At 46.7% G+C, this 26,707-nt stretch overlaps 8 protein-coding genes across 8 annotated transcripts; 2 read left to right on the plus strand and 6 right to left on the minus strand.

The window, feature by feature from the left end:
• Window positions 1-978: 978 nt before the first annotated feature.
• Window positions 979-2,838, plus strand: Triagg1_2820 (uncharacterized protein; the record flags this gene model as incomplete). The annotated part of the gene is made up of 7 exons (XM_062897044.1): window positions 979-1,007; window positions 1,064-1,175; window positions 1,234-1,320; window positions 1,378-2,093; window positions 2,152-2,240; window positions 2,297-2,453; window positions 2,511-2,838. 7 exons carry the CDS (start codon window positions 979-981, stop codon window positions 2,836-2,838), a joined length of 1,518 nt encoding a protein of 505 aa, XP_062758437.1.
• A 238-nt stretch (window positions 2,839-3,076) lies between these two features.
• On the minus strand, window positions 3,077-5,557 carry Triagg1_2821 (uncharacterized protein; the record flags this gene model as incomplete). The annotated part of the gene is made up of 5 exons (XM_062897045.1): window positions 3,077-3,683; window positions 3,754-4,101; window positions 4,153-4,221; window positions 4,329-5,225; window positions 5,340-5,557. 5 exons carry the CDS (start codon window positions 5,555-5,557, stop codon window positions 3,077-3,079), a joined length of 2,139 nt encoding a protein of 712 aa, XP_062758438.1.
• Window positions 5,558-6,388: 831 nt separating this feature from the next.
• Triagg1_2822 (uncharacterized protein) lies at window positions 6,389-7,134 on the minus strand (the record flags this gene model as incomplete). The annotated part of the gene is made up of 2 exons (XM_062897046.1): window positions 6,389-6,991; window positions 7,102-7,134. 2 exons carry the CDS (start codon window positions 7,132-7,134, stop codon window positions 6,389-6,391), a joined length of 636 nt encoding a protein of 211 aa, XP_062758439.1.
• A 709-nt stretch (window positions 7,135-7,843) lies between these two features.
• On the plus strand, window positions 7,844-9,103 carry Triagg1_2823 (uncharacterized protein; the record flags this gene model as incomplete). The annotated part of the gene is made up of 3 exons (XM_062897047.1): window positions 7,844-8,526; window positions 8,585-8,811; window positions 8,871-9,103. 3 exons carry the CDS (start codon window positions 7,844-7,846, stop codon window positions 9,101-9,103), a joined length of 1,143 nt encoding a protein of 380 aa, XP_062758440.1.
• A 286-nt stretch (window positions 9,104-9,389) lies between these two features.
• Triagg1_2824 (uncharacterized protein) lies at window positions 9,390-11,028 on the minus strand (the record flags this gene model as incomplete). Its single annotated transcript, XM_062897048.1, has 3 exons — window positions 9,390-9,626; window positions 9,688-10,716; window positions 10,789-11,028. The coding sequence occupies 3 exons, from the start codon at window positions 11,026-11,028 to the stop codon at window positions 9,390-9,392; spliced, it is 1,506 nt and encodes a 501-aa protein (XP_062758441.1).
• Window positions 11,029-11,679: 651 nt separating this feature from the next.
• On the minus strand, window positions 11,680-13,981 carry Triagg1_2825 (transcriptional regulator family: Fungal Specific TF; the record flags this gene model as incomplete). Its single annotated transcript, XM_062897049.1, has 5 exons — window positions 11,680-12,186; window positions 12,240-12,274; window positions 12,326-12,425; window positions 12,470-13,721; window positions 13,788-13,981. The coding sequence occupies 5 exons, from the start codon at window positions 13,979-13,981 to the stop codon at window positions 11,680-11,682; spliced, it is 2,088 nt and encodes a 695-aa protein (XP_062758442.1).
• An 813-nt stretch (window positions 13,982-14,794) lies between these two features.
• Triagg1_2826 (uncharacterized protein) lies at window positions 14,795-16,334 on the minus strand (the record flags this gene model as incomplete). Its single annotated transcript, XM_062897050.1, has 4 exons — window positions 14,795-15,204; window positions 15,273-15,288; window positions 15,352-15,849; window positions 15,906-16,334. 4 exons carry the CDS (start codon window positions 16,332-16,334, stop codon window positions 14,795-14,797), a joined length of 1,353 nt encoding a protein of 450 aa, XP_062758443.1.
• Window positions 16,335-21,886: 5,552 nt separating this feature from the next.
• Window positions 21,887-23,722, minus strand: Triagg1_2827 (uncharacterized protein; the record flags this gene model as incomplete). Its single annotated transcript, XM_062897051.1, has 4 exons — window positions 21,887-22,008; window positions 22,081-22,471; window positions 22,530-23,387; window positions 23,447-23,722. 4 exons carry the CDS (start codon window positions 23,720-23,722, stop codon window positions 21,887-21,889), a joined length of 1,647 nt encoding a protein of 548 aa, XP_062758444.1.
• Window positions 23,723-26,707: the final 2,985 nt, after the last annotated feature.

Here is a 26,707-nt window from a genome sequence, read left to right on the forward strand (position 1 = left end):
CCCGCAATCTTTGGTCTCATATATGTTCAGAAAGCGCTGATTAGTCCATGTAGAGCGAGTGTGGCTCAACAGTCGCTTCAGCTGCCAATATGTAGTAGCACTTTTAGTTCAGAAGCGCACGACATGTGAATGGCGTCTCTCTATACCCAATCGCCATGTATCAATTAACATGTTTCTCAATGGTATTTACTCAGCCAAGAGCCCTATGGCTATTACCCCAAATACTCACCAACATCTGGGTGTGACTGAGCTTGCCAAATATGGCGATACGACCTGCACATATCTGAATTGAGGTTGCCTACCCTTACGACGATTGGATGGCACTGGGGTAGTAAACTAAATCAATATACATGTACTGTGCATTATGACTACTGATCAAGCGCGTACATGTGGCCAACTCGTGGCCATCTCAGCTACAGTTGCCTATCCGACCTTTCCTTTCACCCATGTGCATATTGGCCACATTTCCATCTGATCTGCTTTCTCATTTCACGGTATGGATGGAAAATTCCAATTTCCGGCACTAGTATATTCGTAGGATGCATCCAGCGCGCAATGGCGAGACTTGGCGGGTGCAAGCCAGTGCATGTTTTAACAGCTGGATGCCGCATACCTCCTGGAGTCATAGCCTTCACACAATATTCACGAAGAATTAGCCGTAACGGCCTATATGGATTACGCGTATGAAAACATCCCAAAAATAAAGCCTAACCTCTCAGGGAATCGGTTACTGAAGGAAGCAAGTAACCTGCACTATGGTCATACTGTGCATAAAATTGGCCTTGGCACCTTGGAGTAGGAGCTGGGTGTTGGAGCCAACGTGGTGACTTTGCGGAACTTCTGCGTCTCTGTTTATTTATTTAAGTCTCAACTGAGGCTTTCTCGTAGGTATATGTTCAAAGTTCCCTAGTAGTCCATCTTTATGTGTCATTTCATCCATATGATATAAGTCGGAAAACAGCCTTGTAGTTTCTCATCATGGCGTCCTCAAAAAGGGCGTACAATTGGTAAGACATGACTTTATTGCTCTACAGACAATAGCCCATCTAAGTTTGATTTCCAGGTATATATCCATGGTGGCGGCAATGTGCATGGTTCTCTACGGATATGATGCTTCAGTGTACAATTCTGTTCAAGGCTCACAGAACTGGTTGGCATATTTTGATCTTGATACCGTGGGTGATGTGTAGGTCGCAATGACTGGCTCGGACTCGATATTAACATGTTGCACAGGAACGGGACACATATATGATTGGCCTGATAAACACATCATACACTATCGGTGCAATTGTTGCAGGCTTCTTCTTTGGCGGTCCTCTTGTGAGTCCTGTCGCGTGCAGTCTTATCCAACCATACATAAACCGACAAGGTGTATAGGCAGACTATTTAGGACGACGATGGGGCATGTGGACTGGATGCCTTCTTACAGTTATCGCCACCTTTATGCAAACATTTGCTCCCCGACATAACTTGGGCTGCTTCATTGCTGGGCGTGTCCTTGTCGGTCTTGGGCAAGGCATTGCTTTGACGTCTGGGCCAGTCTATATCGGCGAAATGGCACCACCTCCTATCCGCGGTCTTATTATGGCTTTCTGGCAGCTATTCTATTCTGTGGGATCATTCATTGCCTATTGGATCAACTACGCTTGCTCTCTCCATCGCAGTAAGCTGGGCGAGTGGGACTGGAAAATGGTGGTAATTTTCCAGATCATGGTTCCCATCATCATCATGATTTTATTACCATTCCAGCCAGAATCCCCACGTTGGCATATAAAGAAGAATGGCAATATCGAAGCTGCCAAGTCTGCCCTTCGTAAGATTCGTGACACCGAGCAGGAAGTTGAGGATGAGGTTTTGGCTATCCGCGAAGCGCTTGAATACGAAAAAGAAGCCATCAGCAATAATTACACCGCGCTGTTCAAGGATCCTTCTATTCGCAAACGACTTTATCTCGCCTTTATAATTAATGTTGGACAGCAGCTCAGTGGCCAAGGCACACTCAACACCTATTCCACCGCCATTTACAAGAAAGTGTGGACATCGACCCAAACCATCAATCTGATCAACGCTCTAAATGCAACATTTGGCATCCTGTGAGAATCCTCACTATCCAATCACAGTCTATTGCATCTAAAATCTAATCTTGGGCAGGTTCACTCTTAACGCGACATGGACGGCCGACCGTTTTGGCCGCCGGTGGCTGTTCATCATCGGAGGCATCGGCATGGGTATTTGCATGCGTGAGTCGGTCGTCTTGAATGGTTGTCGTTTGCACAATAATATTAACTGCCGATAGTGTTGGTTCCTGTAATCGGCCAGACTACTCCCGACATTAACGGTACCAAATCGAAGCCTGTCGGAATCGCGATTGTGTTCCTTTTATTTTTCTTCATTTTCTTTTATAAGCCCTCTTGGGGCGCAACCACTTGGATTTGGACATCTGAGATCTTCAGGTAACACAGCCACGTCCGCTAGCAACCAACTCAGTTGTTCTAACCATCTCATACCAGTATGAACGTTCGTGCCCAGGCAATCGGCATGTGTAGTCAGATGCAAAATGTCGCCAATACGATCTTCCAACAATTCTTTCCAACATTTTTGAAGAACGAAGGTCTCAAATGCCTGTATTTCTTTATGGCGACGAATTTCCTCCTCGTTGTATTCGTCTATTTCTTCATTCCCGAGACGAAGCAAATTCCGCTGGAAGAAATCGACGTTCTTTTTGGCGGTGCTAATCACGTTGATAAGGGTGCTCAGATACTTGGTGGTCCTGATATTAACACTAAAGAAGTTCATGTAGTTGATCAGAGCGAGGATAACAAGATAACAGCGGTATAGGGGCACATTCTAACTATAATAACAAACAACCATACGAGGAAACTTGTTATGATCTATGCTCGGAAACTGAAACAAACGCTCGCATTGTGGTGATTCTTTAATTAGATATGGGGATGCAATTTGATGTGTGCTCAGTTAGTCGGCTCTCCCAGATTGTCCTTCTATAATCCACCGATTCAATTTCAATTCCTCCCTAGTATCCTTCCAGTCCAGCAACAGGGGCTTGTTTCATAACGTTCTATCTCGTTTCTAATTCGTTTTCTTCACTTGTCTCTCTTGAAGAGTCTACCGACATTTCGTTGAGTCGTCGTGCAAGATTCTCCAATTTTGCCGCCTCTGGGTCTTTCTCTCGGCCAACAATAGGTATTGGCCATTCGGATTGGACATGTGATATAATCAGAGGATCATCATCTTCTGTAATGTTCCAATGGATATACCCTTGCAAGAACCTCAAATCTTGAGGCAATAAGCGATTACGTAGCAGCCGATATACGGCGGAGGCCACGTGTACATGCTGTCCTTGATCATACAGACCCTTGATGCAGGGAATTAATGTTGACATCATGTGCTTGAAACGCTCGTGATCAACTTCAGAAGACCTTAATCTCTCCAGCGCGGCAAAGCCTACGTTCGAGAGGAAAAACGTAAGATATGTGTTGCAAGACTCGTAACTGTGTCGTAGATAGTAGATGCGGACGATGGTTTCTAGTCGAATCATAGCTGCTGAAATAGCCTCTTGTAATAATTCATCGTCATTTTCGTTAGACATAATGATGGACGCGAAGGATCTGTCGTTATTAACAGGCGTCTGCAACAGTGTCAAAATGGTGGCGTGGTATTCCATACTTTCGTGAAGTGTCAGCAAGCCAATATATAAAAACTACATGTAGTATGGTGGAATCAAGGGGCACTCACTGCAACCTTAATTGTGCTGGAAAGACAATATTGCTGGGATGTAGCGGTACCGACAGGCAGGCTAGCCACGATTCCAGTTGGGCTCGAAGATTCGACTTCACATTGGCTGGGAGAGTCCTCCCAACATTTTCTGGCTTGAATAGTGAAACTGCAATGGCGTTGAGAATAATCTTCAACTTTGTGTCTGCACAGAAGAAATGCGGGAAATAGAGCGAGGTGAAGGTGTTATTTGCAGGATATTTTAGAATGAAGTCACCGTACCACGACGGTTCTGCATATGGGTCGGGAAGAGGAAATTTGGGCGGGATCGTAATCATAGGACTTTTGAAGTAGTAATAGCCCATTATGCTGTTATTCAAGTCAGTCATTGATAAGCCACAAAAGACATCATTGACATACGTCTGATACTTGTAAAGGCACCAAGCGGTGAAGTCTCTTGCGTGCCTTAGGGTCTTGTCGCCAATGTAGCTATTATCGCTAAATAGCTCCAGGTGTTCTGCTATTTCCATTGCTCTGTTTAGGTACGTCAACCCCAGCTTGTCTACGCCATCGTTGACGTATATGCCATTAAAAACCACGGCGGCTTGTAGAGTTGGAAGATCTGCTCTTTCGGACCGTAATTCCCAAAGTCGCCGAGCTTCTGCAAGAAAGCGATAGCCGATATTTTCAGGGTTCCAGAACTGTTCGCGATTTTGGATCCCCGAATAGCAATGCTGTAACGGTTAGCTTGCTTCCAACGTTGCTTGAATACTTCAAAGGGGGGAAACACCGAAGCCTGGGCCAAGAGGGCATTTACGAGAAGCGAAGAGCAGAATCGCTCATCGCCGTCTGTAAGAGCCTGGATGAAAATGTCTTTTTGAAATATCGTATATGACGAATACTCATGAAGAAAATACGCGTGTAGCAAGGCCCTCATGAGCTCATTATCAGCGGAAACGGCCGTCCAGCGTGATACGTCGACGGAAGAGAGTCGCGTGTTTACAATCTCGGCGCTGTGATAAGGTTGTGTGTAGATGTACTGTGGCGATCCTGATCTGGTATTTACCTGATTTAGGGGTACGGTAAGCTGTTGCTGGTTTTGGTCGTGGAAGGTTGCCTCGAAGATTAAGGACCTGAGATATAGGTTGTCACCAGTCTGGAGGGCCGCTGGCATTGTTGTGACAAAAGGAAATTCGTATCGACGTTGTGTCTCGGGAGTCAGAGAGAGCTGGAGAAGAAGGTTCCCTTCCGTAATCTGCCCCATTACTGTTTTGATGTCTGCACCTCGCCGGATCAAACGAAAGATTGCCTGAGAGTCACTGGGTGGCATCCTTTGGAGGGCATCGTAGAATTCCTCATAATCGCTGGTCTTTTGTTTCACTTCTTGGAATTTCCGCTTCAGTACTCCTGAGTTCGTTTCGGTCGCGTTGGCTGATGTGTAGTGACAGTCTATCCCTTTCTGCACGCACGAGATACATTTCGGCCGACTTCCACTACACTGAATTGTACACACGCTTAGCTTTCAACTCTCTGATTTTTTGATTACCTGGAGCCCCTAGACATACTCGTGTTTTCCGTTTCCGACAAGATTCACAGGCGACACTCACGCCAATCCGGCGAGATGGTAGACGGCCTCGGCGTTGGGCAGCAGCAGGAGCGGATTCGGAGACGGGGCCTGGGGCAATCCGACGAGGACCCGATGCTGCCGCGCGAGATGTACTTTGAGGCATTGCGAGGCCGGGAAATGTATGAAGCTCCCTACTCGCGAACGAGGTGGTGAAGAATAATCAGCACGGAGAGTGACTCCTGCCATTGAGAGCAGCATGGTTTGACCAGGGTCACAGCCATCGAGTCCGAGATGGCATGGTCTTTCGACACGTGCGGCTGTCCAATCAGATGGAGTGGAGGCAGCTCCGAAATGCTACCACCAGGAGAGCGTGTGCGTTTGGTACTGTACTTGCTGGAGAGTGTTAGAGGCACCGTTCTGATTCGTACAACCTACGACGCCCCGCCACCGTATCTCGCATTTCAGTGGTAGCCGTCATGAAATCCATCATACCGTTCTCTTGAATGAGCATTTGATTAAGGGCAGTTCTGGGTCCAAAAATGTGCAGTTGGTCAAATTGGGAGCGTGAAGGGATGGGAAATTAGCTTTAGAATTTCAAGACCATAATAACACTAATTAGTTCATACGCGCTTATCCCTCCCTCACTTGGCATATCCTGCAATAGTGATCTTAACAGCTGATTATGTTTGGTACCAGAGAGCCCGATTGCTAATCTAACGAAAGCGATTTTCACTTCACATGTTGCGCTACTATCAACGGTATAATAGACCCCCACAACGGCCCGAGGCACTTGTATTACTATATACAGCTGAAAATAAGGTAAGAGTAGTCCGGATCACCGTACTCCGTACAGAAGGGGACCATGGAGCAACTGCATCACCAGTGGCTGTAAAACCACAAGGTACTGACTTTTCTTCGTAGACATCAAAAGGCCGGCAAATGAAGATTGCCACAATGCTGCCTCTGTATATGACGTCTACGAATAAATCAAACGCAAATCACCATGGCCTCTGCGAAGAGCAGCGTCAACGGGAATACTCGCAACAGATTGACCAAGTTCAAAACTCGCAGGTTGCTCGCAGTGTAGCACTAGACCGATTGTCCCTTCTCACCAGTGCTGCTGAAACCCTTCTCCATCTCGATAAAGCAAATGTCATCAGGCAAGGCCACGCTGGCGAACCTTTCTCGTGGAAACGGCATCGTTTCTCCCGTCTTCTGATATCCCTGGCGCATATACCACTCAATCAGTGTCTTGCGCGTCGAAAGGGCGTTGAGCGAGAACTTTTCCACGTTCCAGGTCTGTCGACAATAAGCTTCGGCATAAGCAAGGACCGAGCGTCCAACACCGCCTTGTTGATAACGTTCGTTGACTGCAATCATGGAAATGCGACCACAGTCAATGCCGCGCTTAGCGACCTCGATGGACGCGACTAGGGTATCGGTGTCATCCAAGGCCATGAGAACCGCATTGTCGGGGTTCACAATCCTGGGCATCACCTCTTCAACACTGATTCGAAAGGTCGACGCGAGTTCCGCAATTCCAGTCCAATCCGGCCTGCTATCCACCGCGCGAAACGCGGACTCGACAAGTTGCTGAATTTGCCCCGCGTCTTCAACAGTTGCTGGGCGGAATCGGAGGTTGCTGGAGGCCATGTTGTCGCTGCCGAGAGGAGACAAGACGATAAAGTTGGTCTAGATTCGTGATTTGCGCTGTAGCTTTGCTGAAAAGATGGTGATTGAATCCTATTCTTCGAGTCAGCCACTGCGATGCTTATATACTCTTCTCTTGTTCTGTAACTTACGACGCATCGCGTGTTCCTGGCATCGAGCTTCATTATGTTTAGAGCCTTTGCTGAAACAAGGGCGCTAATGACGCTGTGGGATTCGTTTCCATGGCCTGTAAATCACTCTCTCTTCTAGAGCCATTCTCCTACAACGCGTTCTCTGCCTAGCAGGAGCTATGTCAAGACGCGATGCAAAAGGCGCGCAAATAGCATTAAATACGTGCACGCATGACCAAAAGCAACGCCCTTTAGCATCCCAAAAACAAGATTTTTGACAATTATTATCGCTTGGCATTTTTGCGCGAAATATCTCATTTAAATGAATCATGTGCTGAATCTATGAGAGATTTCCAAATATCCACGAATATCCACGGTCTGCATTGGGCTCACCGACTCCGCGCCAATTACTTGATACCGTCAATCGCATCCAATTCATAGTTCTCTTACGAGTCTGCTCCCTCAGAAATTCTCCTCTCGGCGTATGAATTCCGGCTGAATTCTCTCGGCTGCTCGCCTGCGCTAGAACTTCCATTCACCCCCACTGGCTGGCAATTTGACGCGACGACTGCCATCACGGGAGGCGCTTTAACTCCCCGAGACTGTGTAGGGTGGGATGGCGATTGTAGCGGCGCAGTCATGTTAAATAGTGGTGGCAGCTATTGAGTCGCACTGTTTTTCTTTTCTTTTATTAGTTGCTATAACCTTCATTTTATTCTCATCGTTATAAAGAATTACTGTAATTTCTTTTTTTTTCATCATCATGTTTGGCAAGATCGCTCTCGAAGAGTGCTGGACGATTCAAGAAGAATTGGCCAACAATGATCCTGGTAAATTCGTTGCAGCCGGGACAGGATCTCGTTTGACAAACGAGCTGCTTGACATTCATGGCACGCGATTGAAGCAGATGGACGAGAATAATGTTGATTTCATGGTTCTCTCATTCAACTCTCCAGGGTGCCAGGGCATCTCTGACAAGCCTCAAGCCGAGGCCCAAGCCACTTTGGCAAACGATCGCATGGAAGCTGAGGTGATGAAAGCACCAAATCGGTTCGCGGCCTTTGCAGCACTGAGTATGCATGACCCAGCGCAGGCAGCAGCAGAGCTCCGCCGTTGCATGACGGAGAAGAAGGGCTTTGTTGGGGTACTGCTCAACGATTATCAAAGCTGTGGAGAGGATGGCAACGGCATGCTGTATTACGATCAGCCAGAGTACGATGTATTCTGGCAGGCGGCTAATGACCTTGAAGCTCCTGTATACATGCATCCACGCCCCTCAAATAAGCTGATTCACAAGTTGATGTGGGACGGCCGTCCTTGGCTCGACTTTTCTGCCTTGGGATACGCGGATCGTCTCAATATGCATATTCTGGGTATCGTCACAAACGGTGTATTGGACCGATTTCCAAAGGTCAAGATGATTTTTGGACATATGGGTGAGCATATGTAAGTTTCATGGTCATTCTCAGTCCTAGATTCTACGCTGATGCTGACCTGACTCAAGTCCGTATGACATCTACCGCATTGATCATAAGCTTGATCGCAGCCGGTTCCCCAATATGCCTATGCGTAAGGATAAACTTGTTCGTGATTATTTTGGCGAACAGCTTTTCATTACAACTTCTGGCCATTTCTCTACACCTGCGTTAATGTGCGCCATGGGTGAAGTTGGCGTACAATCCATCATGTTTTCCATAGATTACCCCTTCGAAAGCATCCCAAATGCTTGCGGTATGTTCACCCCTTGCACCAAGTGCCTTGAAATACACTCCTCTGACAATATTTTACAGCATGGTGGGACGAACATGTGTCGGCAAGCGTTAATCAACACGACTACACGAACATGGGCCGTAACAACGTGCTGAAGATTATCCCAAGATTAACAGAAGAGCCGCACAACTTGAAAGCCATGACACCACAGGAATGTAGAGTAGGGGGACTAGCCGTCAATCAGGGGGAGGTATGCTATGGTCTTTACAACAAATCTTGGAACAAGCGGGAGATTAAGATTGTGCCTTCTTAATAAACGTTTATATGATAAAGTAGCTTAAGTCTTTAGAGTAGCATAACTCTGGCACTCCGAAAGAGAATGGAATTGTTATAAGTTTTCTTTTTTCTTTTTGGCATGCTTACAAGTACGCTTCACATCGATTATATGGTCATTTAATATGCACATGAGCGTTTAAAGATATGAACATTACCAGATATTGTGGAGAGAGGTATTGCGTATAAAATTACTACCAAATTACATGCAATAACATAGCCTCCTTTGCTAATGGAAAATAATAATAAAGTAGCCTTGCCAGTTACTACAAGTCTTGATGAAAAGTCGGCTTGCCAAGGCGCTTCCTCCACTCCGCACCCTTATAATAGAGAGGAATGAGCGGCAAGAAGAATGCAAAAGTAATCATTGCCAGCGTGATCCAGGCATCCTCAATCCCAATCAAGTTTGCAAAAGGAATGGCATAAAATCCAATGGTGAAACTGTACACTTGCCTTCCGAAATTGATCAACGAGCCGAGTTCGGGGGATTGCGGTTTGTAGCACTTGATAGCACAAAAGGTTAGTTTGTTATAAACATGACTGAAGGACTTGAATGACCCTCACTTCTGCGGTGTAAGTATAAACACCGGTAGTAATAACCTGCAAGCCAAAACTGGCGATGGCAATTCCCATAGCGACTCCGATCCAATGGGTTTTATTCTGAAGGCAGACACCCTCGATGATAATGCCAAGAGGGGTTATGAATGCAGAGGGAATGATGCCCAACAGTCGATCCTCCGGGCTGCGCTCGCCGCCACGCCTCAGTGCGCGCCTTTCACTGATCCAGTCTGATACGCCTCCAGCAAACAATTCGCCAATAAGACTGCCAACCGTAATCGGAATACCCAACAAGAGACCGGTTTGTTGTGGTTTGAAGTGATAAATTTTGCCAAAGAGATTTGCACTAGTGATGATGAACAGGATGCTACCATAGGCGAAGCACAGCGAGTAGCACCAAGTAGGTATCACGACGCTTGGATACATCATCATCTGGAATGGCCGGAAAAAGTCCACAGGGCGCACCTTGCGCGTGGGATGTGCCCGCCTCTTCATGAGCATGTTCGACCTCCATGATTGAGACGGACGCGCCAGAGCCTCAGGAGTGCGAGAGTATAGCGTTTCGGGAACGGTTAAGATGAAGATGACGAGGACGCCTCCTGTGATAATGGCTGGAACGTAGAAGCACCAGTGCCAGCTCAGATTCTTCTCGATATAACCACCGATAAGAGGCGCGATGTGTCCACCGGTCAGGAAACTGATAGTATAGACGCCCATATAGAGGCCTCTCTCATGAGCAAAATACATGTCGCAAACACTGGCACTTCCCAAACCCAGTGGCACACAGCCAAAGAAACCGTTGAGGCATCGAAGAGCTATAAGAGTCCCGTAGTTTTTGGCCGCTCCAGACGATCCGCACATGGCGACGGCGACGGCGACAGTGCCGATATACACAGGCCGACGCCCATAGACGTTGGCGATTGGGTTCCAAAAGATTGAGGAGAAACCGCCCAGCAAGATGAATGTGCTCGTCACATAGGCAGTTGTAACAAGGTCCTTGTGAAGGAATTCCGATAGAGGAACAAACGCTGGCGTCTGAAGTAGGCCAACATCTCGTTAGTAAAGCTCACGAGCAGATGTTCGAGTTGGAGATGTGGAAACACGCACAATTAAAGAGGCACTGAACAAGGCAAGAAACGAAAAAAGGGAGACCTCGGCAAGAACCATCAGCTTCAGCCAACGATTCCAATTGAGCGGGTCTTTCGGGTCGTCCGTAGGCTGTGGAGAGAGAGGCAGACCGCGAGGGTCCAGCTTCAATGGCCCGGGAGCTTCTTCCTCATGTTTAGCAGTGCCGCTATTCTGGGAATGATCTTCGGCAGCGGATGCCTCCGCTTTATCTAGCGACATTGTTATCCGGGTAAGAAATCACAGAGTGAAAACCGAAAGTGTCTTGAAGTGGGTTGAAGAAAATGAAGAGTGGGAAAAATTCCAGCTATGCATAATCGAGAACTAAGTCTGGCCATTCTCTTGTTGAAATCTGTCTCCATGCAACGTTGCTACGTGTGGTATTTATCATCTGCAGCGCGCCTGGCCCTGTGATGAAACGGTATGTTGGTCGTGATGGCGGACGGCTTTTCGGGGGGAGTTTAGATGTATCCCCCACACTCTCAGACGCCACCAATCTACGGCAGATAATACCTGAATGAGAGGCTATGCAACAGTAGTTTGCTAACTAGCGGACAGCGAACTGTGGGGTAGAATGTCACTAAAACAAGCGGTAGAGAGAGCTTGGTCTGGGGTTATCAGCCGGGCAGTCGACGCGGAGATGCTTCGCGGAACTGATATTGATGCTATTCTGCGTTTGTAAGAACGCTGTTCTGCTGCTACCAACGACACGGTAGGCCGCAATTATACGCATATACACATCATATCGTACAATATGAAAGAATTTACAGTGACTAACTAGTATAGCTTTCATATTATGCTGAACCAAAGAAATACAAGGCCGGCTTGCCAATGTGAAGCTCTAATCCCCATCATCCATCTCAATGAAGATAGTTATCCGGGGATTCCGCTAAGAGCCGTTGGAGATTGCATCAGCGACTCAGCACTGGGATTCTCCACACCCCACGACCACGTGGCCGAACCTAGAGATGAATGGAGCTCTAGTTGAGAGCCTAGATCCATTGTAAGATCCTGTGTGGTATCCCAAAGAGACCACAGGTCGACGTCGCCATCTTCCATCGCCTCATCTGCTGTCATTGTTGTGCAGTTACTGTAGATTGCGGTCTCTGTTGCCCCCCGATTGCTACCTGTCATGACGGTTGGGGGTGTGCTGTATCGCTCAAGTGACCTTCGTCTGTCTTCTGGCATAGTTCTATCTAGTACTCCAAGTAATTGCTGCAGAAACGCATAAGCTCTCTGTGCGCAGAGATGGTTGACAGACATTTGCCGGATCATATTGACCGCTTGGTCTAGATGCACCAAAGCACTCCGGTCATCCTGAAAATCGGGGTCAACGACGTGAGACACGATGATGAGGATGGAAGTGAACACTAGGTCACTCTGTAAGCCAAGGTCATTTTACACAGGTAATTCCATTCAACTTACGATAATACAAGTTGAACCAACTTGGTCCCATTGCACTCTTGGTCTGTTCATGTCGTTCGGCCACCAGCCGAATCGTTTCTTCAGCTGTACTCACACAGATCTGCCGACTCCGTTGCAGCATGCTGGTTCGTAGTCGGCCGCCTTCCCATCCTTTGGTAGATGGGACTGAAGAACTGGATACCGAGGACAATGCACTAAGACCTGACACCAACGACTGTCTGTGTATCAAAATGCAAACCATGTTGGCACGGAGCGCAAGAATCAGCGCTGCCTCATCTCCTCGTAGAGAGGCTTCCCGAATCCGGAGCCTATTAGGCACTTCGGCTTGCCAAGTCTCAAATTCTTCGTCAAGTCTGACCAAGTCTGCCAATGCCGGTTGGTCACCTAGCACTGTTATAGCTTCTAATAGGCGGTATAGTTTGGAGACCTGTAAAAAGAATGAAATGCTTGAAGTGGTGTGAACGGAGGGAAATAATAGCCTGTTTGGCCGAATGCAATCGTCGTCTAAATCCTCTGGGGGAGGGGTTGTGAATGTAGTCGTGGAAGTTGCAGCAGGACGGCCGTACATCATGCTGAGTAATTTATCCAAGCCGAAGCACGCATACCACACACGTTTACGAACTTCTTGATCTATGCAATCAAATTGATCTGGGTCGGGTGGCCGGTGTAACTCGAGATCATAGGCTATACGGATCGCAAGTCCCAAGACCGTCCAGCATTCGTCACTGTAGCTAGAGCTCTGTAGGTAGCGGGCACCGAGGAGAAGAGCCTGGACCTTTTCGATCTTCCAGTCTGACAACAGATTGGGCTGCATCAGCTGCATTGCCGTATTGTAGTATTTGCGAGAGGTAATATCGGAATCTCCGTGACCTTGTCGACTATGAGCCTCGGCCAGTGCACATATCATGTTGAGGATGGCTAGAATATAGACATGATCGCTATTTCCGGAAGAAGCACGATTGCTGAGAACTTGTTCAAATTGGGCCATAATGGAGGGAACGTGGAATATCGGGGTAAGCTCATGGTGGAAGTCGAAGTATATCTGGAGCAATTCTCGGGCATTGGCAGGCGGCGAAAAGAGATTATCTGAGCCTCTCACATCGACGGAGCCATCTCGGGGAGAAGAGAAGGACTGGGCGTCGAGCTTGACTGACGGATTGTTCATAGCAGTGAGTATGAGCTGGGTGAAGGATTCGCCAGCTTTGCCACTGAGGAATATATCTGGAGTTGTTGGAAGAATGTTTTGATGCTGAGGTTGCTGTTGCTGCTGCTGCTGCTGGGAGTGACTGGCAGACCACCCGGTTGGCCGAATAGGTCGCTGTGTTGGCGGCATCTTTGTCGCCTCATACTGACTAGTCGATGGTACAGGGGATATAGTCTGAACAGCAGGTGCTGGCTGTTGTTGCATCTGCTGATTTTGGTGATATTTTTTCGCATCTCGTTGAATATCTTCAAAGTTGCGTACACGCCGTTCCAAGGATCGGATATATCTGGAGGCCGGTCAGTATTTTCCGGACTGGGACGGACGCCAAACAATAAAAGAATTCAAACCGTACACTTGTGCAGATTTGGTCATGCCCCGAAGCATCTCGTCGGATGCTTGCGCCGGGACAATATGATCGCATTTTGTCTTGCGTTGCCGGCAGCTGCGGCAGGCCACCGTCGCTCGCCGACGCTTCCTGGGCCCGTCCTTGCGGTCGGTTACAACATCAACTTGCGCTGTTGATTGTGTAATAGAAGGACTTTCCATTGTATCGCGCTGATGTGTGAATCAAGGCAGACGTCAGGTTACGACGAATTCTCGTGCGCTCACGGCGAAAGGCGGTGCTCAGAATGTTGGAACCGTCACGGACCGAGGCGCTGAAGCTGCCAATAGCACATGTGCACACAGCTGTCCTCAGCTATGGTTGCAGTGAGCTAGTGCTTCCAAACGGTATCGGTGACAGAATGGGAATCGAATTTGGACAGTCCGAGATAGCGAGGGGCCTGCGCAACGCTTCGTCTGCAGTGACAGGGCTTATTCCAAATTGCCACCCCCAGAGCCCCCAGAGCAGCCACCCCCAGTTGGATGGAATATTCATCTGGGGTGCATATCTGGGGCATTACGAGGTAACACCAGGAGACGCCACTACTAGGTAGTGCCAGGTCTAGAGTCTACCAGTCGGCTCAAGTCGGCGCGAATCTGTCCGTTTCTCAACGAAATGGTAGATATAGCGGAGCTGCTGAGCTGTCATACAGCAATTCAGATTGCTCAGCTAGCTTAAAGCCTAATCCAACTAGCTGAAAAGCTATTCAGATATATCCATGGCGGTATAATAAGCAGGGAGCGCCACAGCGGGGAGATTACAAGGACGGCATACCAGCGCGTCCACGAAGGCCCATTTCACTGAGATAGTTTCACGAGCTTCAACGAGACTGCTGCCGTTCCGGCCATGGGTGATTCGGGATTAGCTATCAACGATTTCCATCAAGTTCATTTCTGTACATGATACTATTATAACGGATGACTTAGTTTAGTTACATACACGGAAGTTTGTCTTTATGTATCTACCCTGAGAGAACACTATTCTTGCCCAACCAACACGGCACGCTCCGTTAGAGAGTTTATCATCTTGGTATCTATATACCTTTCACTGTTGTTTTGATCCACTACAAGTTGTTGCTTCGCTGCATATTCAGCTTCAATGTCTCCAGTCCATATCCACTGCATGCGATCCTTCAAGCTGTCGCGCACAAGTGGTAGACATTCTTCGTAGGCTTTCCCCTTCATCTCTGGTGTCTGCATCTCGTAGACTTCTCCAGCTTGGCGAGCAGTTGCCTGAGCCTTCTGGGCGCGAGGAAGACGGACGTCTTGGTAGAGCTGCATCCATCTTTGAAGCGCATGGGTGTCTCTGTCGGGAGACGCGGCAAGATAGTCCGCAATGGCTCTCCCCAGGATGTACCCATCCTCGATGGCTTGACCAGCACCGGCTCCTATCTTATGTTAGCCAAAGATGCATTGAACTTTTAGAAAATCACGAGAAAAGAGTGTCGGCACTCACCTTGATGTGGAAGCATCTAAAATTATTACAATATCAGTAGATGCCCAAGTGATACGTTTCATATGTGGCATGGACTTACTGCGTGCGCTGCGTCTCCCATCAACACTATTTTGCCATCCCCGTATACCCACTGGTCTAAAAGCTCGCGGTCGTTCAAAATCCACTTTGAAGGGTTCTCGTTCATAAATGATATAGTCTTGCGAACAGTAGTATCGAAAGATTCAAACTCTCTCTGAACTTCGCTTCTGTGACCTGTAGCAGTCCAGCTCTCCTTGGTGCGGTCATCATCAGAGTAGACGAAAGCCACAATGTTCAATAGTGTATTTTTGCTGATAGGAAAGGCCAGAAAGTGCTTGTCTGGACCCAGCCAGCTCACAGAATACGAATTGAATGGCCACCACGATTCGAGATCTTTAATTGGGACTAGACCACGGTAGCACATACGGCCACTGTATTTCGGGTTGTCAGAGCGAAACTGAGAGCGAATATTGGAATGGATTCCATCACATCCAACGACCAAATCCGCTGTTGCGGTCGTCCCATCGGCAAAACATAGCTCGACAAAGTTTCCTTGGTCCTAAAAGATGTTAAATCATTGTCTTCTTGTGTTCACTGGAGCGCTGTGGCATCTACCTTGAGCTCGAAGCACTTCTTATTGATGTGAAGAGTAGCCGCGTTCCGTTGCTTCACATGGTCAAACAAAAGAGACAAGAATTCAGCTCGATGGACAGGGCTTTGCCTAATCTCTTGTCGGTCGTCAACTGGAACAGTAACAATCTCACTGCCAGTGTCGTAACGGCGGAACGAAATCCAGATGCCATTCCGATGGCCAGATATTTTATTGAGGTCTTCCCCCACACCGATGCGATGAAGAAGCTTTGCAGCATTTACCCCAATGCCCAGGCCAGCCCCAATCTCCTTGTATTCTGGTGCTTGCTCGTATACATCGATGATGACACTTCCATCTTTGGGGCAGTGATGGTAAATGGAGAGAGCAGCGCAAAGGCCGCCAATGCCGCCGCCAACAATGGCGATATGGAACGGGAGCTTTTGGCTTGGCATGTTTGGGCGAATTATGGTTACTCTACAACAGCAATACTGAAGCGTTTTCATTCCTTTGGTATTGGCATTATTTATTTCTTGGCGCCCTCGTAATTCAACATTTTACAGGGAGCCTTCTGGCAAACTATCGTCTCCTACCCGCCCTCCTCCCCCGGCCCGGGGCCAACCGGGTGAGTTGTTTAACTCCCCGGGCAGTGATTCTCCCCGCGATCTTGTGCGGGGAAGATACATCTGTTTGTTTCCCGGAAGTCGCCCGGCCTGTCGCCAGGCGTGGGGCTGGATGGATATGGCGCATATTGTACGGGTAAAGATTTGGGGGCTTGTTCAATCCTCTTGCGAGAGTTCTCATATCGACCATGTCATCTAATGTGGGCTCAGACAGCTTGCCTATGATGTTGGTGACTATGTCTAACTAAAATTATGACTATTCAAGCTTGAAAGGGTCGATCGAAAATGACTCCCGCTTGTTTGCTAACCAATTGCGCAGCGTGTCAAAATTGCGACAAGTATGGACCTGGATTGAGTCGCTATAATACAAGGAGCTTTTCTTGTCTGGCCGGTATGGAATCGGGGTGAGGTCGCCATGGCATTGCACGGATTCCCGGAGGACATCGAGGCAATGGTCTAAAAGTTAGCAATGCACGAAGCTCATTTGCGTATTCAGAGACTAGAGTCGTACCGGTGTGGATGCGAAGAGGAGGGAGCCCTTTTGGGTAGTAGAAGTCTGCGTCGATGACTTTTCTAAGGTGGTTTATGCAATGTAGCAGATGAAAGATATCTAATCTATAAATTATTAATCCTTGTTGCGTCAATGAATCGCTGAATACTTACTGCACAAAATCGAGATAATCTTCAGCTTTCTCACCGAAAGCACCTTGTTTTTCCTCGGTTGTGAGGTTAAACCATCTTTCTTTAAGCTGTTAACTCATTTGGACGCAACTAGATCGAAGAATGGCCATGTCAACTTACTTTCTAATATCTCATTCCACGCCTCGTCTATCTCGCGATACGAGGTTCCTACATACGGACGAGTGGCAGCGCCACCCGTGATTTTAAATGTGCCTTCAGCCGATACTATCCCTCCAAATTGTACTTGGTGATATTGTATGTCTGGAATCGCCGGCTCTACTACAAGTAAGGGACTCTATTTTTAAAGAATGAGTGAAATGGAGTAGGCATACCGAAATCTGTTTTGGATGAAACAGATTGTACGTCCGTACTACCCACACAGGAGGATTTCTGCAGCAGCAAGAATAGTAAGAATAAACAAATGCTCAGCAAAATTGCAGAGCAAAAAGGCCAAAACCTTGAACTTCGGGCCTTGTACGGACCAGAGTCTTCGCTTCCATCATCATCTTGGAGGGGTTTGTACAATCTGCTGGACCATGTGAACATGTTCAAAGAAACCGAGATAATACCACATCTGGACGTATGGGGAGTATCGTGAGTAGGAGATTTTATAATTTCAGGACGGCTTAGGGAGCTAGGTTTGTACGTGTATTTAATAATGATGATAACCATAGGATCCCGACGGACTAATTACTTCATCTTGTATTACAAGATCAACCCACCATTAGCAAATAGAACGGAGACTTATTCAAGAAAATCAGCAAATTATCGTAGTTGAATGGATATCAATATATTTCAACCTGGCTAAACAAAGGCCTCTAGTTCCTTTGTCAAGCATGACAATGAATCCTGCTTCAGGTCCTTGAACGAAATAGGAAGCTGCATAACAATCACATCGTCAGCTTACCCGATATTTCCATATGAGGATCTCGTATCCCTGGAAATCGATCCCTTATTCATGGAAAATCGGAAGGATGAGCTTCTCAAGTACGTACCCCGCATCAAACAGTAGATCAACCTTACTTTAGGCTGTAAATACATTCTACTTTGGGTATGTGCAATGTCTTATTAATAAAGCCACTGGTGAGTGATTGATCTATAATCTTGATCTTTGATGTGCTTCTAATCTAACTAGTGACAATCGAGCAAGATATGCAGAATACTAACTCACATAAATACTAGTGCTGTCTTAGGAATTGTAACTAATATTGGACTTGATTGGTGGGATGATTTCATGTGAACAGTGAGAATCATGAATGTACGTACAAGTAAACTTGATGATGATGGCCATTGTTCACAGGTAAATATGTCATGAAGATAATCAATTCCCGAACTCCGTGGATTGATGATATTCATGACAGATGGAGGTATAAATAGGAGCACATGTCCCAGCAATTAAGAATTCACACAATCACCGACAAAGAGTTTCTTCTACCATTCAGCTCCCAGAGGACTGCAATATTACAAGCCACCCACCAACAACTTACCTCGACCACCCTCAGAATGAAGAACCTTTTTACCCTCGCCGTTACCTTTGCTTTGGCGATGACCGCTGCAGCTGCTCCTTCTGAAATTTTTGAGCGTGATGGCATAGTCTTCGACAAACGCCAATGCGGTTGTGTTGCCGGTCAGGAGTGCTGCGTTTCCGGAGATGCGGCACTTTGCTTCCCTGGATGCTAAGGTATGCTCCTTGAAACAGAGTAGTAAGTAATCTCGAGTCTAATATCGCGTTGATAGACAAAGATATAGATTATTTGGTGGATTTATAAAAGAAATGAGGTGGTACGGTGAAAGACTCGAAGATGTTTTGCAGTTATTGTATTGATTTCGGAATAATAACATCTCCTCACAGGGATAATATTATTCTGTTGCCTCGTCTGTGGAAATATTCCATCCTACAATATTCATAGTGGATCTCAATCATAACTTCATTTGTATGAATCCTGTCTGCCCAAGTAAGACGAAGTAAATATTAGTACATCAATTCAAGTTCATTTAGGTTGGAAATACAGTGTATATCATAATCAGATACTGTATTCATGTGAGGAATCTTGATCCATTAGGTAGTGTAGGACACTACTCAGCTGGGAATAACATTTCCCCGTAACGTACTCCGTGCCATACAAACACTTCGATTTACTTAGAGCCTTTCACGTCCCAAGACTTCTTCACTTTCTGCATATTTCGCATCATGCCCGGAGGCGCTCTTTACGACTCTGTTATGATCACTGCAAGATAAAAACACCCATTGAGCTCGGGGTGACTGCCATGGAGCGCTATGCGAAGCCCAGAGTTTCCGTAGCATGTCTGCCCTGTCGCAACCAACATCTGAAGTGCGACGCGAGTCATCCAACCTGTGCGCGCTGTCAGTCACTGGATAGATCATGTTCATACCCGGAATCCCGCAGAAGTGCCAGGCATCGAAACCCGGCTTTATGGAAAACCGGACTTCATCGCATCGATCCAAGTTCTTCGACTCTTCCCAGCCCGTCGGTCTCAATTTCTCAAGAGGAAGAGCTGTCAGCTAATCCTGAACTATGCATCTCCCCTTCTATGCTCTCCGTCACAGCGCATCTTGCCGAACCTGCTAGCGGATCTACTACTGTTTCCGTGAATAGCCATCTTTTAGATCTTTATTATGAGTATTTCCACCCAAGTCATCCATTTCTGTTGCCGCGCAGGACTCTTGATATGAGGCGAAGAGCTGGGCCTCCATCTCCGACCCTTCAACAGCTGACCACTACAATGGAATATGTTGGGTCGTTTTATCGGCACATTCCGATTGCAACCGAACTGTTTCCTGGTAATGACGCTAGCATTGAAATGGATGGATTTGTTGTGCAGAACACTCTCTTACGTGCAATGGCTCTGAGCATGTGTGACGATAAATCTGGCTCGGAAGTATTATTGGCTCGTGTTATTTAACACGTAAGTCTTATTGGTATGTATGAGAAAAGCTTTGCTGACACAGTTACCGATGGCGATCCCATCCTCGCGGAAAGCTGGAGACGCACTTGGTGGATGTTATATTTGACCGATGCCAATTTCTCTGTCACAAGACGTGATTTTGTACCTCTCATCACAACATCTACCCAGGGCGTCGACCTTCCGTACGAAGATGAATTATATGAACGAATGCTAAATTATTTCACGTCATTTCGTTAGTGGGATCGTGTGTTAATTCGTGTCATAGGACACTCCCCTTCAGACAGCCACGTTACTCGATTATCGCAGTCGTGAATTCGCGTTGGATGATAGACCCTTTTCTTCTTTTGCATATCTTATCGATGCCACAGAAATCTTCATCGCCGCATTAAGTGCTTCTACCCAGTACCAGGACATCACTGAAGCTGAAATTTTGTGTGGCGACTTGGAGGCGAGAGTCATCAGTTGGTTCCTAATGCTACCACGAGACAAAAGAGAGCTCACTGTGGCGCCGGGATTAATGGACCAGCTCATGTTTCAATCCCACATGATGATGTATACGTCTGTCATGGCCTGCTCAGTTGGAATGTTAGGCCTTTTGCTGACTTGCTCTAGATCTCTGGCGTTCAGAAACAAGCTTGGTATTGTTAAGGCATGTGTTGACTTCGCACATGATAGTCATCTCGGTTTGAGTTGATTCAGCGATATCTTGGAAATTTAATGCATGTTGTGGATCTTTACTAAATCTCAAGCGGGGAAAGATTATGGCTGAGTTGCTGGAATAGACGGCGGACGTTTCGCGATTCTGCGAAATTTGGTTGAGATATCTACAAGGTGTCTTTGTCCGGCTTCGCTGGCACCGCTGACATGTCGGAAATGCGCGATCGCAAGCATATTTTCGGCGCTGGCATGGTTCACATGCAACTAGGCGACCGTTTTTTGTTCGGGGTATAACCGCGCGAGATCCATCTGGGTCCATTGATAGTTGAGTGGTAGAAGAATTGGAAAGCTGAAGGTGGTTGACAGCAAGTGATTTCGTCGGTGCAATTGAATCCATACCTAATAGCGAATTAACACGTGATACCCGCTATATCAAGCTGAGCTACAGCATGCACCAAGGGCTTACAGCGGTCATTGTAAAGGCATGCAATAGAGACAAACAGTATCGAAGTTGGGAAGGTCTTTAAAGCATCAAAGGTCACCACCAATGGCAATTTTATGATGTTATTAACAACTATTCTATATTCCGTTCAATTGATCTTCTGGAAATTCTTTACATTGTTAGTTTTACTGTGCCTCGTTCACTCCCGTAGTGAATTCTCTCGTGTAACCGTTTTGACATAGGTAGGTAAGGTAGATTAGCTGGGAGGAGGACCTTTTGCAGCATGTATGTAGCGTCTCTACATTTAAATACCTTGAGCAACAGCTTGATTAAACATGAAGTTGAGTGCACAACCACAAGTCGCAGAATTTCTTGGTAAATGTTGTGTTTCATGGGGACGCAGAAACTCCGCTTGGAAAATTTGTACGCAATGTCCGTGTATGCCAGTCCTCAAAATTTTCCAATACCAGCGCCTATTTAGGCAACGGCTGTAGTCTCACCCCCGTCACCATGAATGGCTGACACGGAGCGTCAGTTTCTCTGTATGTAGGAAATTATCACATCCATAGGAGCTACTTTCACAGCGGAAGAATTTGTATGATTAGGTGTTTTACAGCTCAGTACTCTGATATTCTGCTTCAATGTACTCTCAAATCTCAAGACATGGGCCTTATAATTACTCGCCATTGATGATTGAATCCAATACCCCAGCTGTAGCAGCCAGCGCCTCGTCTTGATGCCGGTAGCCGACCAACTGAACAGCGATTGGAAGCCCTTTGTAAAATTTGGGTCCAGTATCTAAAAAAGACAGAATTAGAACGTCAGCTTTAGTCATTCAGTAGATATTATAGCTTGAGAGCATTCGCTTACAGAGCTTGTAAAGTTGGGTATCCTGATGGCCGTATTTCGCATTACTGGCATCGTCAATGGAATCTGAATCCGCCACAAAATCTACAGGAATCACTACTGCCGGGTAGTCCAGGTAGTTCCACAAGCCTGTGGAAGTCACCGTGGCCCAAGTATCCAAAGGCAGCGCAGTATGAGGTGCAGGGGGCATTAGAATAGCATCCAAATTGTTGTCACGAAAGAATCGACGATAGGTGCTTGCGGCTTCTGCCCGACGGACATTCAAGTCGAAGAATCCTTGGAGAGTTGTTTTCTGTCCCGACAAGAAGGATGATTTCTCCCCGGACAAGAGGCCAAGTGCTTTGACCGATGGCACCAATGGCTCTCCTGTTCTGTTAAGCTGTTCAAGGTAGTGCTTTTGACAGCCAATATTAGTATGTCATTTAAAAAGCGAAGAGCTCTGAGCGACGTACCTCATTGCCCAGCAAAGAAAAATAAGAAAGCAAATCATCATACCAACCATCGCTCTTCGGTAGAGTCAAGGAAACAATTTCCACGTCGTTGCTTAGTTGAAGCTTGTCAACTGCCTTCTTCAAGCCCCTTCTCACGGGGGGCACTGGTGTATAGAAACCATCGTCTTCGACCAGGCCAATTCGTAAGCTTTTGCTGGGCTTTAGATCCCTCCATGGCAATGAGACGACATTGCTATCATATTTCCACGTGTCAGCCTGCATGATGGACTTAAGAAAGAGAGCACAGTCCCGGAACGTGGTTGCCATTGGCCCAACACTCGATCGCACTCCATCTGTGCCCGGCACTGTAAGCTCTCGAGTACCACCGTGAGGAATCAGGCCTGCACTTGGTTTCATTCCATAAATTCCGTTACAAACAGATGGCACACGTATGCTTCCACCGATATCAGTACCAACCCCAAGGATGCTTCCTCTAAGAGCAAGTAGGGCGCCCTCGCCACCTGTGCTACCACCTGCAGTCATTGAGGTATTTCTGGGGTTGAGTGTCCTACCAAACACATTGTTATCACTATCCCCGGTCATGACAGTCTGCGGAACATTTGTCTTGCAATAAAGGACGGCACCGAGGTCAAGCAACATGGCGGCGATAGCACTATGTTCTTTTGCCGGTGCATTAACGTAGCAAGCTAAACCAGTTGATGTATCATGGCCTTGAATTTGGAAAGTATCTTTGATCGAGATAGGCAAGCCGAACAGCGGAGGGAATCCCTTGCCGCCTATGAAATCTTGTCGCTGGTTATCAAGTTGGCGAGCACGCTCGATTGCCTCGTCGAAAAAGATTTCCGTCAAACAATTTATCTATTCACATATTCTGGTCAGTGATGGGACTAGTTGAGACCAAACTCGATCAAACTTACCATCTGGTGAGCGATAGCTGCCCGCTTGCAAAACGCTGTCGTGACTTGCTCAACAGACCATGTACCATTCTTGATGCCCATTAGCAAGCTTGTTGCGTCATATTTGGACGTGATATCGATCTCAGTATTGCTTAAAATACCACAAGTAATCGGTACATCCAAAGGATTAATAGACTCATGAGGATTTTCTTCGTCGAGCCTCCACGCGGTAGGAATCTTTTGACTCCTCCGCAGCCTTTTTTCATGGGCAATAGCTCTGTAGCCCTTTTCAGTCATGTTTATCGTCGAGAGATAGATGTCTTCTAACGTAAGATGGCCGAATGATACTCTTTCTCTCTCATGAAAGACGCATTCATGCGCATATATATACATCTATCAATCTATCTGCTATACTGGATTTGCGATCCCACAATCTTTTCATCAACTAGCCATATTCACCAATCGACCGGATGTGAATCATATTGCTAACCGCCGCTAATAAATTCTCCGGTTCCGGTTCCACGATGCCCGCGCCAATCCTGCTCATGGTTGCAGATGCTGAGGTTGCCCATCTATAAGTAGCACTCCTAAATTAAACAGCGCAATTCGCCAGATCTTTTAAATGACCAATGGAATCCAAGGTGCCCCGCAACGTCTCCAATTTCAGTCATACCTTATCATAACCTTCCGGTCAACCTTCCGGCGGTTAACTTACTTGAACAGTCAGCAGCAAATGAGCGCCAACAGTTTTCTTTGCGGGTCGCCGAGCCTTGGTAGAATCATTGCCGAGAATCTAACAGCTCATCAATTAAACTTTTATCTTCAACTACTCATGATACAGTTCGGTGAACATTGCATCTTGCAGCCACACTGAAATAGACCGGATATATGGCGACATTTAGACGCAAAGGCCAAACTTCCAGAACGGCATGTGATCGATGTTATGAGCTAAAAGAGCGATGCGCTCGCTCAGCTATTGGCCTTGCCTGCACAAGGTGTGATCGATTAAGGCTTGTTTGCTCCATTATTCGCCCTGTACGGCCGGCAGGTCGGAGACCAAACAATTGGAACAACTCCGTCAATGGCACCGCGTCATCTGAGTCAATCATATATGGCACAAATAAGGAGGATCAAACGGACATGGATTCATGGTTTCAAAACGAAATCAGCGTCGACTTCAGGGAAAGACGACTGTTAAAGCTCCTCTTAAGCGAGCCCAAAAACTTCGGGCACCACCTCGTGAGCCCTGGCTTTGAACTTACCGAGCATCGATCGCTCGTCGCTCTTCTTCCCACAGCCATGCCGTTCCTCAAAGACGCGCTTCTATCCTATGCAAGTGGGCTGAAGTTTGCTCAGACAAGTGTGGCGGCGGATACATATGCAACTGCTAGCCATCGCTACGCATCATCTGCTATCGAAATATTGCGATCGTTAAATGTTACCAATGTACAAGAGGCAGTATTATGCCTTACCATCGGGAAAGTCTTAGTTCTAGCAGTGTATTCCTTGATAGGGATCGGCGCCGCTGAAATTTGTCAATACTGCCTTAACGCTACGACGGCATTTACAAGTATCGCCATATCATGGGACCAAGACCTAGTATCGCAGCATAGCTTCCTTATACTTATGGAAACTATGGATTGCCTGGTTCACTGCCGAAAGCCTGCACAGAGATTTCCACCACGACAAATCGGAAATATAGACCGCTATCTTGGACTTTGTTTATCCTTGCTACCTTGCTATTACGATATCTGTGTCATCAGCCATTCAATGGTTGATAATACTGAGACAGCATCCCTTGTTTACCTTTACAAGAAACTTGATGAAGTACGAGTTGCCGTGGAATCATGGCAACCGCCACCCCTGGGAGATATAACTTATCAGGTCAAAACAGTAGACATGGTTAATCTCCTTGCGCAAGCAAGAGTATATCGACTAGCGGCGTTGCTCATCATTCATCGCCTACAATACCCGTTTGGCCAGCAAGATTGCCAGGCAAACATCTGGTCAAACGAGATTATGAAAGAATTTGAACTTGCGGACTGGGCTACCAAACAAACCACTCGATGTGTAACAATGCCATATATATTCGCGGCAATAGAAATTCAGGATCTTGCGTCACGGCTCAAGGCGCTGGAGAACGTGGACAAGTATGTTGACAAATTCACCCCAACGGTTCAACGAGCTGCAAAGCGCTTTCTCTCTAGAATTTGGCTAGAGCGGGACAACAAGACAACTTATTATTGGTTTCAATCGGTGTCTAAACCTTGCCCTATTCTGCAATCTTTTGAGTTCTAGGGATTGTGATCACAATTCTTGGTAGTATTGCGCATCATAATGAAGGTGTTCCTCTGCGATCATGCCAAATTAGTGATTTATGGGAGTCTACCATAGGCCGTTCAATATAGACCGATTTAATACAACAGCGAATAGAAAAAGTGCAATTCTTGGGTAGTTATGTTGTTTTAAAGCTACATTTGGTATTTAACCAAGGATAACATTAATCTTGTAGTAATGTTACTTTGTTACCCAAGCACCATAACCATTAACCTGCCGCTTTTTACTTAGTATTGTTTACGAGGAAGCGGAAATATCACTACGCATTCTTCTAAATCAGTACTTCGCAACTATTCTACGAACTGAGATTCTTCACCGGTTGTAATGACCTTGGCGACTTGCACCAAAGCATTTGGAGACGTTCGTATACCCGTACACGGTGCGCATACGCGGCCTCACGATTCTTTGGCCAGGGTCTACGCGTTCCTGTAAGCTTAATACGAACTACATCAAGGATGTATGCATTCTTGTAAGCTTAATGAGCCCTAGGGTTACGCGTTTTTTGATGCGCCAAAAAAGTTCGCATACGCGTCCCAGCTGAATTGGTTTTGCTCAAGGATTAATTTGTCATAATGGACAAAATTAGGGTTAAATCAGAATTCAACCTGACCAATAGCGTCTCACGCAATTCACTTATGCGACCACCTACTGCAACTGCAACTGAATTATCAACGGCCTTTATGCTGGCATGCGGTTCGTTTGTAAATAGCGGACTCCGATAGGAAGGTCCATCTCCGACATTCACTGCCACGCCTGACCGCTACAAGCGTTGATGAGAAGTAACCATCCCACACAGCAGTAGCCCCTTTCATGTTACAGGATGCTATGAGTAACCATTCAACTCTTCCTTATATATTACATCAAATAAGCCACTCTGAATGAATCTTTAATATCCCTTGTGCCCATACTTGTTTACTCTGAAAGATTGACTGCCATAACCATCCC

The sequence above is a fragment of the Trichoderma aggressivum genome, assembly GCF_033847375.1.
Source record: "Trichoderma aggressivum f. europaeum strain CBS 100526 chromosome Unknown scaffold_007, whole genome shotgun sequence".
In the NCBI taxonomy this organism is placed as follows: Eukaryota; Fungi; Ascomycota; class Sordariomycetes; order Hypocreales; family Hypocreaceae; genus Trichoderma; species Trichoderma aggressivum.